General features: G+C 51.1%; 2 protein-coding genes across 2 annotated transcripts; one reads left to right on the top strand and one right to left on the bottom strand.

Annotated features, from left to right (window-relative positions):
• Positions 1-1,029: 1,029 nt before the first annotated feature.
• On the top strand, positions 1,030-5,508 carry LOC133275386 (uncharacterized). The gene is made up of 4 exons (XM_061465356.1): positions 1,030-1,046; positions 2,605-2,715; positions 2,832-3,972; positions 4,537-5,508. The coding sequence occupies exons 1-4, from the start codon at positions 1,030-1,032 to the stop codon at positions 5,392-5,394; spliced, it is 2,127 nt and encodes a 708-aa protein (XP_061321340.1). The 3' UTR covers positions 5,395-5,508.
• A 2,131-nt stretch (positions 5,509-7,639) lies between these two features.
• Positions 7,640-10,541, bottom strand: LOC133275316 (aquaporin-12-like). Its single transcript, XM_061465199.1, has 3 exons — positions 9,627-10,541; positions 9,093-9,209; positions 7,640-8,481 (listed from the first exon to the last, which is right to left on the bottom strand). Exons 1-3 carry the CDS (start codon positions 10,369-10,371, stop codon positions 8,300-8,302), a joined length of 1,044 nt encoding a protein of 347 aa, XP_061321183.1. The 5' UTR covers positions 10,372-10,541; the 3' UTR covers positions 7,640-8,299.
• Positions 10,542-13,789: the final 3,248 nt, after the last annotated feature.

The following is a 13,789-nucleotide window of genomic DNA, read 5'->3' as shown; positions in this document are numbered from 1 at the left end:
CCCTACAGCAATAGAATACCCCCTGAGCCCTCAGCCACCTCCTGTGCCCTCCCAAGATCGCATGTGCCATAGTTGTCCAGAGAGAAGGAAAGGGGAGAAGCACCAGCTCTCAGTCCTAACAGTAGAGAGGGATTTGAAGACAGGGAGCTCCCCCATGGCTCTCGCCCAGCGCTGGGCTCCCAGATAAACTGCCAGCCGAGGCAGATAGCAGGGACACAGGATGGGTGGAGAGCACCGCAGCCCCACAACAAACTTGTGGTTTTGATGAGGTGGACAGGGAGAGGCAGCGCTTGCTTGTGCCACGGTGAGGGGAATGGCTGCCTGCCTGCCTGCCTGCAAGGTCAGGGCCAGGAAGAAGCTGGTCTTTAGTCCCTCAAGAAAGCCAGGGTCTGGGCTGGAAGTGACTTATCTGCCTCGTGTGCATTTCCTGAGACCCGTGGGCATGGGTGAAGGGAAAGCAGCATCACCAGAGTCTTCCCCACTGATTCCAGGAGATGTGGGGAGTCTGGTACTGCCAAATTCAAGTACTGTTGCACAGGCTAAGCCACTGGTCCTCATGGCACATGTCACAGCCACACGTACTCTGTCTCCACCACTGCCCCGGGCATCTGGTGCCCAAATATGAGCGGGACCAACCATGACTGGGACGAGCCTTGAAGGGAAAGGATGAGAAGGAAAAGCCTGGTCAAAAGGCTGGCTGTAGACCTGGAGCAGCAAGTATGGTGAGAGGGAATAAAGGAGGGTGCTGGGGACTGCTGTTACCTCAGCCCAGGGTTGATGGAGCCAGGCTGCGTTGGAGAGGATTATCTCCATGGCATGCAGGTACGACACAGACTGCACAGGGTCTCAGCAGCACAGACCTGCAGACTATCAACACAGAGATTATTAAGACTAAACACTCATGTCCAAACCATCTCTGACCTCAGCCTTGTCAAGACATAAAAGCAGGATGCAAGAAGGGAAAAGAAGGGACAACTACAAAGAGCAGAGCAGGAGGACACTAGGGGTCAAAGCAGAACATCAGCAGCCATGGCTGACGCCAAGGAGTAAGGCAGGGATGCAGACACTGGTGGCATGGCCATGCCTGCAGCGTCCACAGCCTGCCCACTGCCCTGCCTGTTGGGGCAGATATTTTGGAGGAGGCAGCTTGCTGCCAACAGCCCTTGAGGCCAGGGCCATGTAACTGTGCCATTCACTGGAGCAGAGGCTGGTCACTCCCTGGGGCAGGCACCAGGGAGCAGGTCCTCTTCGGGGAGGGGCGACAAGGCCGCAGGCACACAAGCCAGGCTCTGGGTGTTTGCTTTCCATTCTCCTGGTGTGCCGATAACTGCCCGCTCCTCAGCCGAGGCTCCAGCTCACCATGCTCAGATTCAGGAGATACTTGACCACGTAAGTGGATTTTTAACTTATTTATCTGTTTAAGTAAAATACTACCTCAGTAAGGAAAATTGTGTTTCCATCCTACCTAGAGGTCATCTCCTTGTAGGCTCCTCTGTGCTGATAAATGGTTGGAGATTGAAGTGATGATGGCAGTGGGCAGAGGAGTGCTTCTGCTCTGCATAAACACAGGGAGGTCTGGGTTGACAGGGCTCTCTCTTCTTGTGAAGCTCCAAGGGCAGCTCTGCTCCCCTGCTTGCTAGGCAGAAAAATAACATAGAGTCACAGAATGGTTTGGGTTGGAAGGGACCTTAAAGCTTCCAATCACCCTGCCATGAGCAGAGACACCTTCCACTAGACCCGGTTGCTCCAAGCCCTGTCCAACCTGGCCTTGAACACTGCCAGGGATGGGGCAGCCACAGCTTCTCTGGGCACCCTGTGCCAGGGCCTCAGCACCCTCACAGGAAAGAGCTTACTCCTAATGTCTAATCTAAATCTCCCCTTTTTGTAAGGCCTGAAACAGCAAAGGAAGAAGAATGCAAAGATCTTGGCAGGGCAAGTAAGATGCTGATCCCTCCTGCCTTGGGTCAGGCAATGGCTCACCACTCTCAGCTCTGCACACTCACCTGCAAGGCATGTTAGAGTAAGGTACACTCTTCCACAGCCTCTGTTTTGGAGAGGGTGGACAAGGAGCACAGAAGGGCAAGGCTTGACTTGTCCTTTTGCTGGATTTTTGCATTTCAGGGCAGGACAGCTTTTCCACACATCATATCTGCAGCCACAGCTGGAGCAGGTGGCAATCACCTCCAATGGCAGGCCTCAGAGAGCAGGGAAAACAAAGATTTACTCTTTGTTTATAAGGATACAGTGCCAGTATTTCCAGGCCAGGCAGGGCAGGGAAAACGCAAGCGGTGCCTGCTCCTGCGGCCACAGCGGGAGCTGAGGCTGCTCCGGCGAGGTGTTCCTGAGCAGCCAAGGCACTGTGAGGTTATCACTGTTTGCCCTGCAGTGTGATATTCGTGTCCCAGCTGGAAATTTCCACTAGACTACACCGCTGGAGCACAGCTCTGAGGTGCATTGGTTAACACTGCCCGTGCACCTCTTCCACCCATGGAGATGCCACCTTACCTCGAAAAGCAATGCAATTAAAAAGCCTCAAGGCACCCTTCCGCTCTGCCTCACATTTGTCCTACTTACTACTGGCCTGCAATGTCTGTTTCCCTGCAGGAAGCTGAAAGCAATATACAGGTGCCAGCCAGGTGGACTCTGGGTCTTCTTCAGCCTCCTCATCCTCTTCTTGGTCATGCTTCAGGTTGCAGAGAAGCTGCAGCCTGCCAGGTAGGTCACAGGCAGGACTGCAAACCTGTACCTCATCCTCCAGCCTTTCACTGACCACTGCTGTGGGCTCAGAACTGCCCGCCTGAAAACCACCCAACAGTGTCTTCTTCAGACAGGAGGGGAAGTTCTTGCACCCAAGGCAACCTCCCAGGGCAGTGCTCGAGTCCTACACCCACCAGCAAGAACACCCACCCCAAGAGAGCTGGGGGAACAGGGTTTGGGCTGCCTGCAGGGGGGTTCAGTGGGCTGCAGAGGAGCTGCCCTCTTTCCATCCTCTGCATCTCAGATTTGTACCCTCTCTGTTACAGAAGCTGCCAGTGTGAGCTGGAGCGTGCCCTGCAGCAGACCACAGACCATGGCCAGAAGCAGCTGAGGGATGCCCTCCAGACCCCTGACCTGCTGTGGGAGGATGGCTCCCTGTCCTGGCAGAGAAAACCCGTGCCCGACACCACCTTGAGTGAGGGCACACAAGACATTCTTCAGTCTCAACCATACCTCAGCCAGGAGACCCCACTGGAAACCAGCCCAGGCAGCCAAGACGAGCACTGGACCTTGCCGCCTGTGGAGAGCAGCAAGAAGGTGAAAGCTCAGCTGTCACCCACGAGGCTGAAATCCCAGCTTCCTGGCCTGAGAAAAGCAACCAGAGAGGGCCCTTCTCCAGGTCTTCCCGGGGGAACCTCCACAGTGTTGGGAGATGCTGGTGCTGTCATCAGCAAGTTCATAACCTTTGCAAACAGGATGACCACAGAGGAGCACCAGAGACTGTCACCACCACCAGTGACACAGGTGGTGGTACAGAGCAAGCCTCAGCCTCAAGCCATAGATTCCCCCCAAGACCAGTGGGGCAGCTCACTTAAATACACCATGCCAAATCCTGCTCAGGCTCCACAGGCAGAGGACTTCCACAAGACACACACGGAGAGGGGATTATTCCCAAGCCAGACAAAAGTCCCTAAGGTTGAGGAGGTGACACCTGGAGACCAGCAGGGCAGAGGAGTCTCCTCTCAAGGGCAGAGATGTCAGCCCAAGACTGACATTGTTTTCCTGAAGGTCCACAAGAGTGCCAGCAGCACCGTCATGAACATCCTCTTCCGCTTCGGCGAGACGCACAACCTCACCTTTGCTTTCCCCAACGGAGGGGGTAACCAGCTCTTCTACCCACGCCACTTCTTGGCCAGCTTCGTGCAGGGCTTCTCCCCCTGGAACCCTCAGCGGTTCAACATCCTCTGCCACCACATGCGGTTCCTGCAGCCAGAGGTATGGGCAAAGCCATTGATGCCTTGGGACGGGGGAATGGGGAAGAGAGAGAGAAGCTGGTGGGGAGCCAGGTGGGACCAACCTGTAGAGCATGTAGACTTCTCAGGGTTGAAGCTAAAGAGAGACAGGATTGTACCTTGCCCATTATGGGCACCTCTGAAGAGCTTCCATGATTAGGTCTGATGAATCATTGCACTGTGACCCGAGACAAGCCAGGAGATAGCAACTATAGCAGTCAGGTGCTATCATCTCATTCTTGTCTGGTGGGCCCTTGGAGATGTCTTATCTCACAGATCTGCGAAAGGCAAGGAGTTAGAACATAACGCAAGCCCTGACAGGCCACCCAGCTGCAGAAGCATATAGTAGGGAGCTTTAGTCACTACACTCCCTGTGTACCTCTTCTGGGGCTCCCACAACTGGCACAAATGTTCCTTTGGTGAGCTGCACCCCAGCACCCCTCATCTGCAACCTCACCCAGTGTTTCTGCTTCCAGAGCACAGGACTGTGAGCGAGCAGGACCCTTCTCCCTGCCCCCCCTTTAAAACCTCCTTTTCCCCTCTGCAGGTGCAGAAAGTGGTGTCCAGCTCCGCTGTCTATTTCTCCATCCTGAGGAACCCTGTGCAGCTCATGGAGTCCTCCTTTGTGTACTACAAGGGCACATCAGCTTTCTCCCGTGCCCGCAGCCTGGAAGAGTTCCTCAGCCAGCCCTACCATTACTACAACCCTGCAAACAGTGACAGCCATTATGCCAAGAACCTCATGACGTTTGACTTTGGCTTCAACCCCGATGGAGAGGCCTCTGCTGAGCGGGTGCAACTCATGCTGAAGGTCATTGAGACATCCTTTGACTTGCTTCTCATCTCAGAGTACTTTGATGAGTCCATGGTGCTGCTGAAGGAGATGTTGTGCTGGGACTTGGACAGCGTTGTCTCCTTCCCGCTCAACATCAGGGACAGCAGCACCAAGTCGCCCCTGCCAGACAGCATTGTGGAGAAGATAAAGGACTGGAATAGGCTGGACTGGGAAATCTACATCTACTTCAACAGAACCTTCTGGGAAAGGATTGACAGGGACATTGGCAGGGAACGCATGCAGCAGGAAGTAAAGGCACTTCGGGTCAGGCAGGCAGAGCTGGCGAGGTCCTGCCTGCAAGGGACAGGCAGCGTGGCCCCAAAGGACATCAAAGACTCTTCCCTGCGCCCACTGCAGCACGGCAATGCAAAGATCTTGGGCTATAACCTCAAGCAGGGCTTGCATAAGGAGATGGAGCACACGTGCCGGCGGCTGGTGACCCCAGAGCTGCAGTACAGCAGCATCCTCTACAAGAAGCAGTTTGCCCAGAAGCAGCCCCAGACCCACCAGCCCAGTCTCTCCCAGCAGGACAACGCCCTGAAGAACAAGTTGAAGGGCACCCAAAACTGAGCCTCTTTGTCCCATCCAGGAATGGCTCTCCAGCTGTCTTTGCCAAGGACAGTGAGGCACCTGCCCACGAGAGCCCCTGCACACCTCTGTCCACGCAAGGCTGTGCATTAGCTCTTGGGTCCACTGGTGCAGAGCAGGACGTGCTACAACAGGGGTTCCCAGGGGTGCAACATGACACAACTCCTCCAGGTAGGCCCTGAGCAAACAGGGCAAACCCCCCATTGGCAGCTGAGCCCTTAGAGGAGGCGATGCGGGGCAGAACCAGGAGGGTAACCCGAGATCGCAGCAGTGCAGGACCAAGCTGTAAATCAGAGCTGTGGAGCTTGATTTACAGCTTGGGAACAAGTTTGTCTGCCCTGCCATAGCTCTCCTCCACTGTGCCTTAATGCTACTGTTGTGGAAAAGCAGCTTCTTAATTAAAAATAACAATGCTCACCATCACTCCTATGGAGTTCCCTGCAATTACACCAGTCTGCCCAGCAGCCCAAGAAACAGGCCTCAGACACCTGAAAATGTCCAGGGGAAAAAGAAGATGAAAAATCAGCATTTTCTCCCTGGCTCTGTGGTTCACACTGCCCTCGGATGCTGCACTCCTACACTGCATTTATAGGCTCAGCATCCTATCCTGGAGCTGATGCCAACCCCACAGTGTCAGACTGCGAGTTAAATACCCCTGCCTCTGGGAGATGTCTCGTGAGCATCTCTGCAGCCAGACATCCTGACCAACCACTCTGGAGCCACTATTCTGTAGGAATATTCTGTGCTGTGCCAAGGGCACAATACAAGAACGGGCTGTGGTGGACTTGTTAGCCATACTTTTCATGGCCTACACTTACCCTTGAATCAAAAGCAGAGCCAGCAAATGAGTCCGGATAAACAGAAACCCAAGATCAGGATCTTCAGCATGCTTCCCAATCCAGAAGAGGTTCAGTAAAAACCTACAAGAGGATCTGAGCATCTCAGGCTCTCCCTTGGCCAGCATCAGAGCATCAAAGGTTTCGGTTTCCACCCAAAGGCACTTTGTCTGCTGCTCACAGCTTAAATAGGATAAGAAACAGACCACACTCCCACTGCTCTTCCCCAGGAATGACTCGCAGTGCTGAGCATCCACCCCAGCACAATGCATGGGCATTGTTTTGGGGATGCTTGCCATATGGGTTTTTGGTGTTGTTTGTTCCATAAAGTTTCATGTCTGCGGCATATCCACAGATCACTGCGTTGTGGTCCCTTCCCTCATTTCTCCTGCTGGGACATGGTATGGTCTCGTGGCTTGCAGAGGCCCAGCTCCCCCTTTGGGTTCCTTGGCAGTCTGCAGTTCACCCCAGAGGGCAATCCCACACACAGGCAAGGGAGATGAGCAGCCTACAGTCAGCATAGCCAGTCTGTCCCCCCAAACCCCACAGAGGACATAAGCAGGGCTGCAGGGAAGAGCAGAACTGACACCAGGTATCAAACCTGCATCTGACACCTTCTCTGGTTTTTAACCAGGTGCCACTTTGCTATTCACTGCTTGCACCTCAGTAAACAGAAGCAGATCTTCCCTGCTTGAGTGCCTGCTAAGGTGACCCATGGCAGGGCACTTGTACAACCAAGAGCATCGCATGCACACTCCCATGAAAACCACAGACTGCCCAAAAGAGCCATGATGCACCCAGAATACATTCAAGCTCAGGAACTTTCTGCCCAGAGAGATCCTGCAAAACTGACTGCTTTCTGCAAAATGCATGAGATGGTCATTTTTGACCAGCTCTTGCCTGTGGAGAGAAACCCATATTTAGGTTAGATATAAGGTAGAAGCTCTTCCCTGTGAGGGTGCTGAGGGACTCGCACAGGGCGCCCAGAGAAGCTGTGGCTGCCCCATCCCTGAGAGTGTTCAAGGCCAGGTTGGACAGGTCTTGGAGCACCTTGCTCTAGTGGAAGGTGTCCCTGCCTGTGGCAAAGGGTTGGAACTGGATGAGCTTTAAGGTCCCTTCAACCCAAACCAGTCTGGGAGTCTGGGATTCTCAGCAGTGTCTCAGATGGTATCAGATGTGTTGACCACCCCCCACATTGCTCGGAGCAGCGACATCACTCACCCAAATGCCAATCACAACATTTATTTTCATTGCAATTTCCATGAACTGTAATTTCACCTTCAAGAATACTCCATGTGGACACAGAAAGGAGCCGGGGACACATTTGTTCACCCACACCAGTGCGTACTGGCTGCCCAGGTCTCATTTTTAACCACGCACACTTCCTGTATCTTGATGCTTTACAGCACATGAATCTCAGGCTAAGCACCATGTCCACAGGGGAGCGGGGTCTCCTCTGGCCAGTGAACTCACTTGTCCTGAAGCAGTTTAAATTCCTAAGAACTGCCAGATTCAGCCTGTTCAATCCAATGATCTCAGTTTAACTCAAAGAACACCCATTTTTGACCAGTATCCACATTCAGTAACTTGAAAGATCAAGCCCGCTTCTTCCTCATTCTAAGTTTCCAAGGCAGTTACTGGCTTACGCTTGTGTTTTTATGGCTGTAAGTTGGGTTATTTCGAGCACTTCACACTGCAATAACTCAGGAGTTGCTCAAGCCTACCCACGGGATGGTCCTGACTTTCTGTAAGCTTCCTGGCAATACAAGACAACCAGCAATTTATGCAAAAGTATTGGGGTTTTTCCCCCACCAAGCTAGTCACGCAGGCTTGAAACATTCTGGGCTCTCCAGGGTGACTCTCAAGTTATTCTCAAAGGAGCTCAGGGATTCTGATGTCCTGCAAGCCCAGCCTGGCTGATTCCTTTGTGATGCTTCCAAAGTATTTCACCCTGAGGTAGGGAATGAACGGGCAGGATGAAGGATGGGTGGGAGGAGAAACCCACTCCCAGGAGAGGGGCTGCAGGGACCTCTTGGGCCCCCATGCATGGCTCAGGCACAGGGCTTGGAGTTGCTCTTCTCCCCTTTACTCTTCCTCTGCGGTTCGTCACCCTCCATCTGCACCACCAACTTTGCCTTGGGTATCTTGTATTTGCTCTTCTGTCTGTAAAGGAGGTTTTTCTGGAAGAGTCGTGGGATGTTGCCTTGGAATAGCAGGAGGGCAGTGAGCATCCCTGAAACAAGAGCATGGACATCTTCTGTGTGCTGCACCAAGCACCTCCACCCTCCTCCCCAGGGCTCAGCAGTGATTTTCAGGTCCTTCCCCACAACCTTCATCATGACCAAAACATAGCCCAGCACCACTGGAGTCCCCACCGACGTCTGAGAAACCCTTGCTAAATTACTTGAAGAATTTAACCACTGTATCCTTAATGTAACAAGCAAGGCTTGTTTTGACCCAAAGATAGAGCCATAAACCACGCCAGCACTCTTCTGTCTCAGCTATCTACATTTAAAGCAACACTTACCCAGCTCCCTGTGATCATCTGGAAAGCTGTGGACAACCTCTACAGCATAGCTCAGCCTATTGTTGCCCTAAAACATCCTTGCTTCATCTCTCCCAAACTTTGGCTTTGGGGAGAGTCTTCCTGTCTCCCAGGTAGAAACTTACAAAATGGATAGCAAAGAGATGATTCAAGTGACAGGGAAGGACAGAGAAGGACACTTGCAAATGGCAAGACCCAAGTTCAGTGCTTTGCCAGGAACAGCTTGTGTTATGGCCAGCATTTCTGCCTTGCACCTTGATCCCCATCCCTGCCCTTTGGAACTCCCTGGCAGATCTCACCTGTGAGGGGCCCCAGCCAGTACACCCAGATGTAGTCCCAAAAGCTGCTCCCAGAGCAGTGAAAGGTGGCGGCGGTGGCCAGGGCAGGGTTGAAGAAGGCCCCTGTGTACGGTCCAGCTGCACAGGAAGAGAAGCATGGCCAGCAGTCTCAATTGCATGCTTTGAAAGACTGATGCAAAGCTGGGCCAGGAGACCCACGACCTCTCCTGCCTGCCAGTAGCTGCATCTCTTGTACCATATAATAGCAGCACATGGGGAAATCCCACCCTTACCACCCAGAGCTTTGTGGGAAGAGCTCAGTGCAGGATCATTTGAGGAAAGCAGTCCCAGTCTTGGGACAAGCTATGGTTTCTCATATGCTAGCGTTTCACCTGCTGCCTAATGGATATTCTGCAAAATAAGTAGAAAACAAACATCTTGGTAATTGTTACCTCTCGAGAGGTAACAATTTCACCTGAAGATGAAAAAGGAACTGCTCCTCCCTGGCAAATTAGGTATATCTGTAAGTGACTTAGAAAGCCAAGTGCTGCTTACCTATGTAGCTCAAGAAGGTGACAGTTGCTGCCAGTGCAGGGACCTGGTACACTGGGTGACTCTGTCGCAGCTTGAGAAGGACAAGGTGGAAAAGGAAAGAGCAGCTTCCTTCCACAAAGGCAGCGTGGTGCAGAGCGGTGTGGATGGAGGAGTTGCACTCTGGCGCTATCAGGTTCTGGATGAGGTGGAACTGCGTCAGCTCCCAGGACCAGTAGAGCTTGGTGACAGCCCAGCCCATGCCCATGCCTGCACCCTGGGCCAGCAGCTTGGTAGCAGTTGCTGCTAGGCTGGACTCAAGGAGAAGGAACTCCTGAAGAGAGACAGTCAGGTTGGCAGATGCTCCATCAAAAGAGGCACCATGAACAGCGAAGAGGAGGAAGAGCAGCGTAAGGACCACGTCTGGACCAAAGCCACCACCCCATGGGCCAATCTCCACCAGCATCCTCAGCTCAAGGAAGCTCATGCACAGCTGTAACGAGCCAGCAAGTTCTCTGGCAAGGCAGCCATATGCTCCAGGAGACAGAAGCCTCTTGGAAAGCTGCCTGAGCACCTGGCACACCCCAACCACCAGGAAAAAGAAAGCAATGGAGACATTCAGGCCAGCCATAGCAAAGGCTGTTCTGGGGGAAAAGACTGGACCAAACTCCAGACCAAACCCCCAGGGAAAGCTTCTGCACCTCCTCTTTATAAAGCTGCATGTAAGCGAACGTGGCGCAGCCTGACAGGCTTGGGAAGCACTGCACATGCTGCCCAGGGCAGTGCCTGCTGCCACAGGGAGCTGGGGGACTCACCCACAGCTGGATCAGCCACAAGTGTCCCAGGAAGGGTGGGATGGTATAGGAAATGTCATGTTATCAGGAACTCCCGGTTAACAGAGCATAAACCATTCAGTAAGTATCTTCTTGGTCACCAGCAGTGCCGGCAGATTACACAGGCCCCTCTCACTGCCCCATCACAGGCAAGGGACAACAGCTTCTATTAGTGCTGTTTTATTTCCAACACCTAGCCATTTATAGAATAAGCTGTCAGGAGACATGGGACTGAAGCATGCAGAACCATAGAATAGCTTGGGATGGAAGGGACCTTAAAGATCACCTAGTTTTATGATGAAAAGTACGTTCTCATCCCCTTCCTCCAAATACAGCTGGGACACGGAAAACATTGTGGCATCCATGGTAAAACTGGGGAAAACAGAAAAAGCCCAACATCTCTTCCTTCCCACAGAACAGTTTTTTTTCCCTTCTCCTTTTCAAGCATTCTAAGAGTTGGACCTCAGGAAGTAAATGTTCAGAGGTCTTCAAAAAACTATTTCCCGTCCATTGCCTGTAATTCTGCCCACGGCACATCCTGCCATTGTGGGACACTTATCCCAGGCTGCAGAGAGGAGCTGGAAGCTGTTGCTTATGAGGGTAATTTTATGGGATTAAATAATATCAATGGCAGATACACAAGCAGCTCATTTCCTGTCTCGCTTCAGTACTGACAGCACAAGGGGGAATGCTGCAAGCTCTGCTGTGGAGCACTGCAAAGGCAAAACCCCTTCAAGAGTCCATGTAGCTTTGCACAGCTGCTCTTCCAGAAACAAGACTGTCTAAAAACTCAGATACTGCCACTGAAAACCACCGTTCCATGGCTGGGACATCAGTGTCTTTTCTGAACCAAACTTTGCTTTCAGGGCTCTCAAGAACTACAACAGCTTAAAATGCAAGTATTTTAAAGGGGTAGGAACAAGCTGGCATTTCCACAGGTCTGTAAACACTCTCCAGAAACACTGGAGGGTAACAAAAGCTGAACAGAACCACCCTGGCTTCCTCACACCAGTTTTCAGCCACAATGAGGTAACAGCCACAGCTGAATAGAGCTGTACGGTTATTTAAGGAGGGTTTTACTGTGCAGGGGAGTGGACGAGAGCTTTCCAAAAGCAGCCACCTGTTATCAGCTGCTGTGGAAACCCAGCAGCAGGTTTCCTCCCACAGGCAGCCGGATGAAAATGGCTCAAGGAGAAGCACAAGTTAATTGTGCTTCATGAAAAAAACTGAATCCATGGAACAAACATGCACTGGGAGGCAATAAAGAATCATCATCCTTGGCTATAGATACCTTGACTCCAAGGGACACATCTGATCCTGGGAAGGTCACCCATGAACCTGGTATGGGGAATAAAAAGCACGTAGCTGTTCCCCCTCGAGAACATTCTGTGGAGATGCCTGGAGTCACATCAGCACCTTCTATGTTGATCCACATTTAAACCAAGCCGGATTCGTTATCACAAATCCGTCAAGAAACACCAGAAACTGGAATCTGCACATTCAGAAACATCCGTGCACTGAGACACAACTGTGCATTAAGAAATACTGCCTGCTGTTCCAGTCCCATCCTCCTTGCTTCTGACCTAATACATCTTCTCCAAAGCAGAAATCTGGTGGCCTTTTAGTGTCCAAAAGAGAATGAGGAATCGTTAACTTCCCAGTGGGCAAATCCCGCTAAAACCAAAAATAAACAAAATAATAACAACAATCACTCCCTAAATGCTGTTCCAATAATCAGATCAATAAGTAAATGGGATTTGAAATGAAGTTACAATGTGCTGGAAGATACTCCCCCCTGCTCACTGGTGGGCAGGAATAGGAAAAAGCAGTATCACCATTGAACTAAGGGAACACCAGCATGAGAAGCTGCACCAGCACTGCCCTCCTCGCTTGTAACAGAGCACAGGTAGAGAAATTACAGTCAGATTCATTGTTCTCATTTCTCGGCATCTCTGCTGCCTCAAGAGAAAAAAGAAAATCCTTCCTTTGGCTAGAGTTCAAAGTAGGGGGAAAAATCCCTTGGAAAAACCTGCTTCCTCCACACATCTGGAAAGCAGCATCAAGAACGGAGCTGAGCTCAGCACAATTGCACTTATCTTTCTCACATCACTCAGGATGGCTGTTTTTATGGAAAAAAAAAAATCTTCAGAGCAAAATGCAAGTTATAAAAATAGGGAAAATGCAGCTGTACAAGTACCCGGGAGCAGGCATTTGCAGGCAACTGCTGTGCTCACATGTGAGCCACAAGACTTGCACTGAAACACAACCACTCTCCCCAAGGCACTGCTGTGAAAACACGAATTAGAAATGAAGATCCTCAGTTTTCAGCCATCCTGGTTTTAACCAGTGTTGCTGGCACAGTCCAAATAATTGAGTTCAACTCACTGCAACCAAATAGCCCTGAAAGGGAGAAATCATTGCTCCCCATCTTCACTATCTTAAAGAACAATGCTTTAAATACCCATCTTCAATAAACGGATCAAAAAAGTTGGGGCTGCTCTTGGTTTTAGTCTAGGCCAGCTATATGCAAGGGATAAGCAAGCTGACACAAGATTTAACACAATTTATCAAGCAAAGACTAGCAACTTTTAACTTGTGTAAACCACACTGAGCCAAAACCCTGCTCTCCTTCAAGCAGCACAAGGATGAACACACAGATAATCAGTGAGTTCCACCTAGGCACCTTCTTCCTCCTCTTGTCAACATTTCCCCCCACAAATTAAATGCAAAATCACTTAAATGCAGTGTTAAGAGAACATCAGTTTAAATGCATCAATTATATATAAAGACAAAGATCTTACAACAAATTAACCTGGAGAGACAGCACTTTGTGCAAAACATTCTCATGTCTGGTTGAAAAGGCTTCTGAAGATGAGTGGTTTCTTCATTTCCCTTTGTCAGTGGTATGAGCAAAGCCTGTACAACATGCAAGAAAGGGGAAGAGACAATTTCCCAATAGCACACAGGAAACACACAACATGATGAGTCCTTAATATTCTCAACCCCAAAGTAAATGCCTTTAGACGTCCTTTTCTTTAGCTAGACTGCCATACCAACACACCACAGCACTCTTCTTGTTTTAGTGGAAAACAGAAGCAACTCTCCACAGCCTAAAGAGGCACCACTGCTCTCCTCTTGAGTCCTAGGTGAGCTGCCGACACCCAGTATCCTCGCCCCATTAGGCTCTATGGCTCAAATGCTGATCAGCAGTGACAGTGCAGACGCAGGAGCCATGTCTTCCAAGCAGGCACCAGGACAGCTCAGTCCCCATGTTTCCTGTGCTGTAATGTTTATACACAGGATAATGGATGACATTTATGGTGCACTAAAGCAGTCTTGCTCAGATTAATTCCC

The sequence above is a fragment of the Pezoporus flaviventris genome, unplaced genomic scaffold (genome assembly GCF_033815535.1).
Source record: "Pezoporus flaviventris isolate CSIRO_AGI_PZ_B2104156 unplaced genomic scaffold, CSIRO_AGI_Pfla_v1 ptg000040l, whole genome shotgun sequence".
Taxonomy (NCBI): domain Eukaryota; kingdom Metazoa; phylum Chordata; class Aves; order Psittaciformes; family Psittacidae; genus Pezoporus; species Pezoporus flaviventris.
This window is presented reverse-complemented; position numbering and strand designations above follow the sequence as displayed.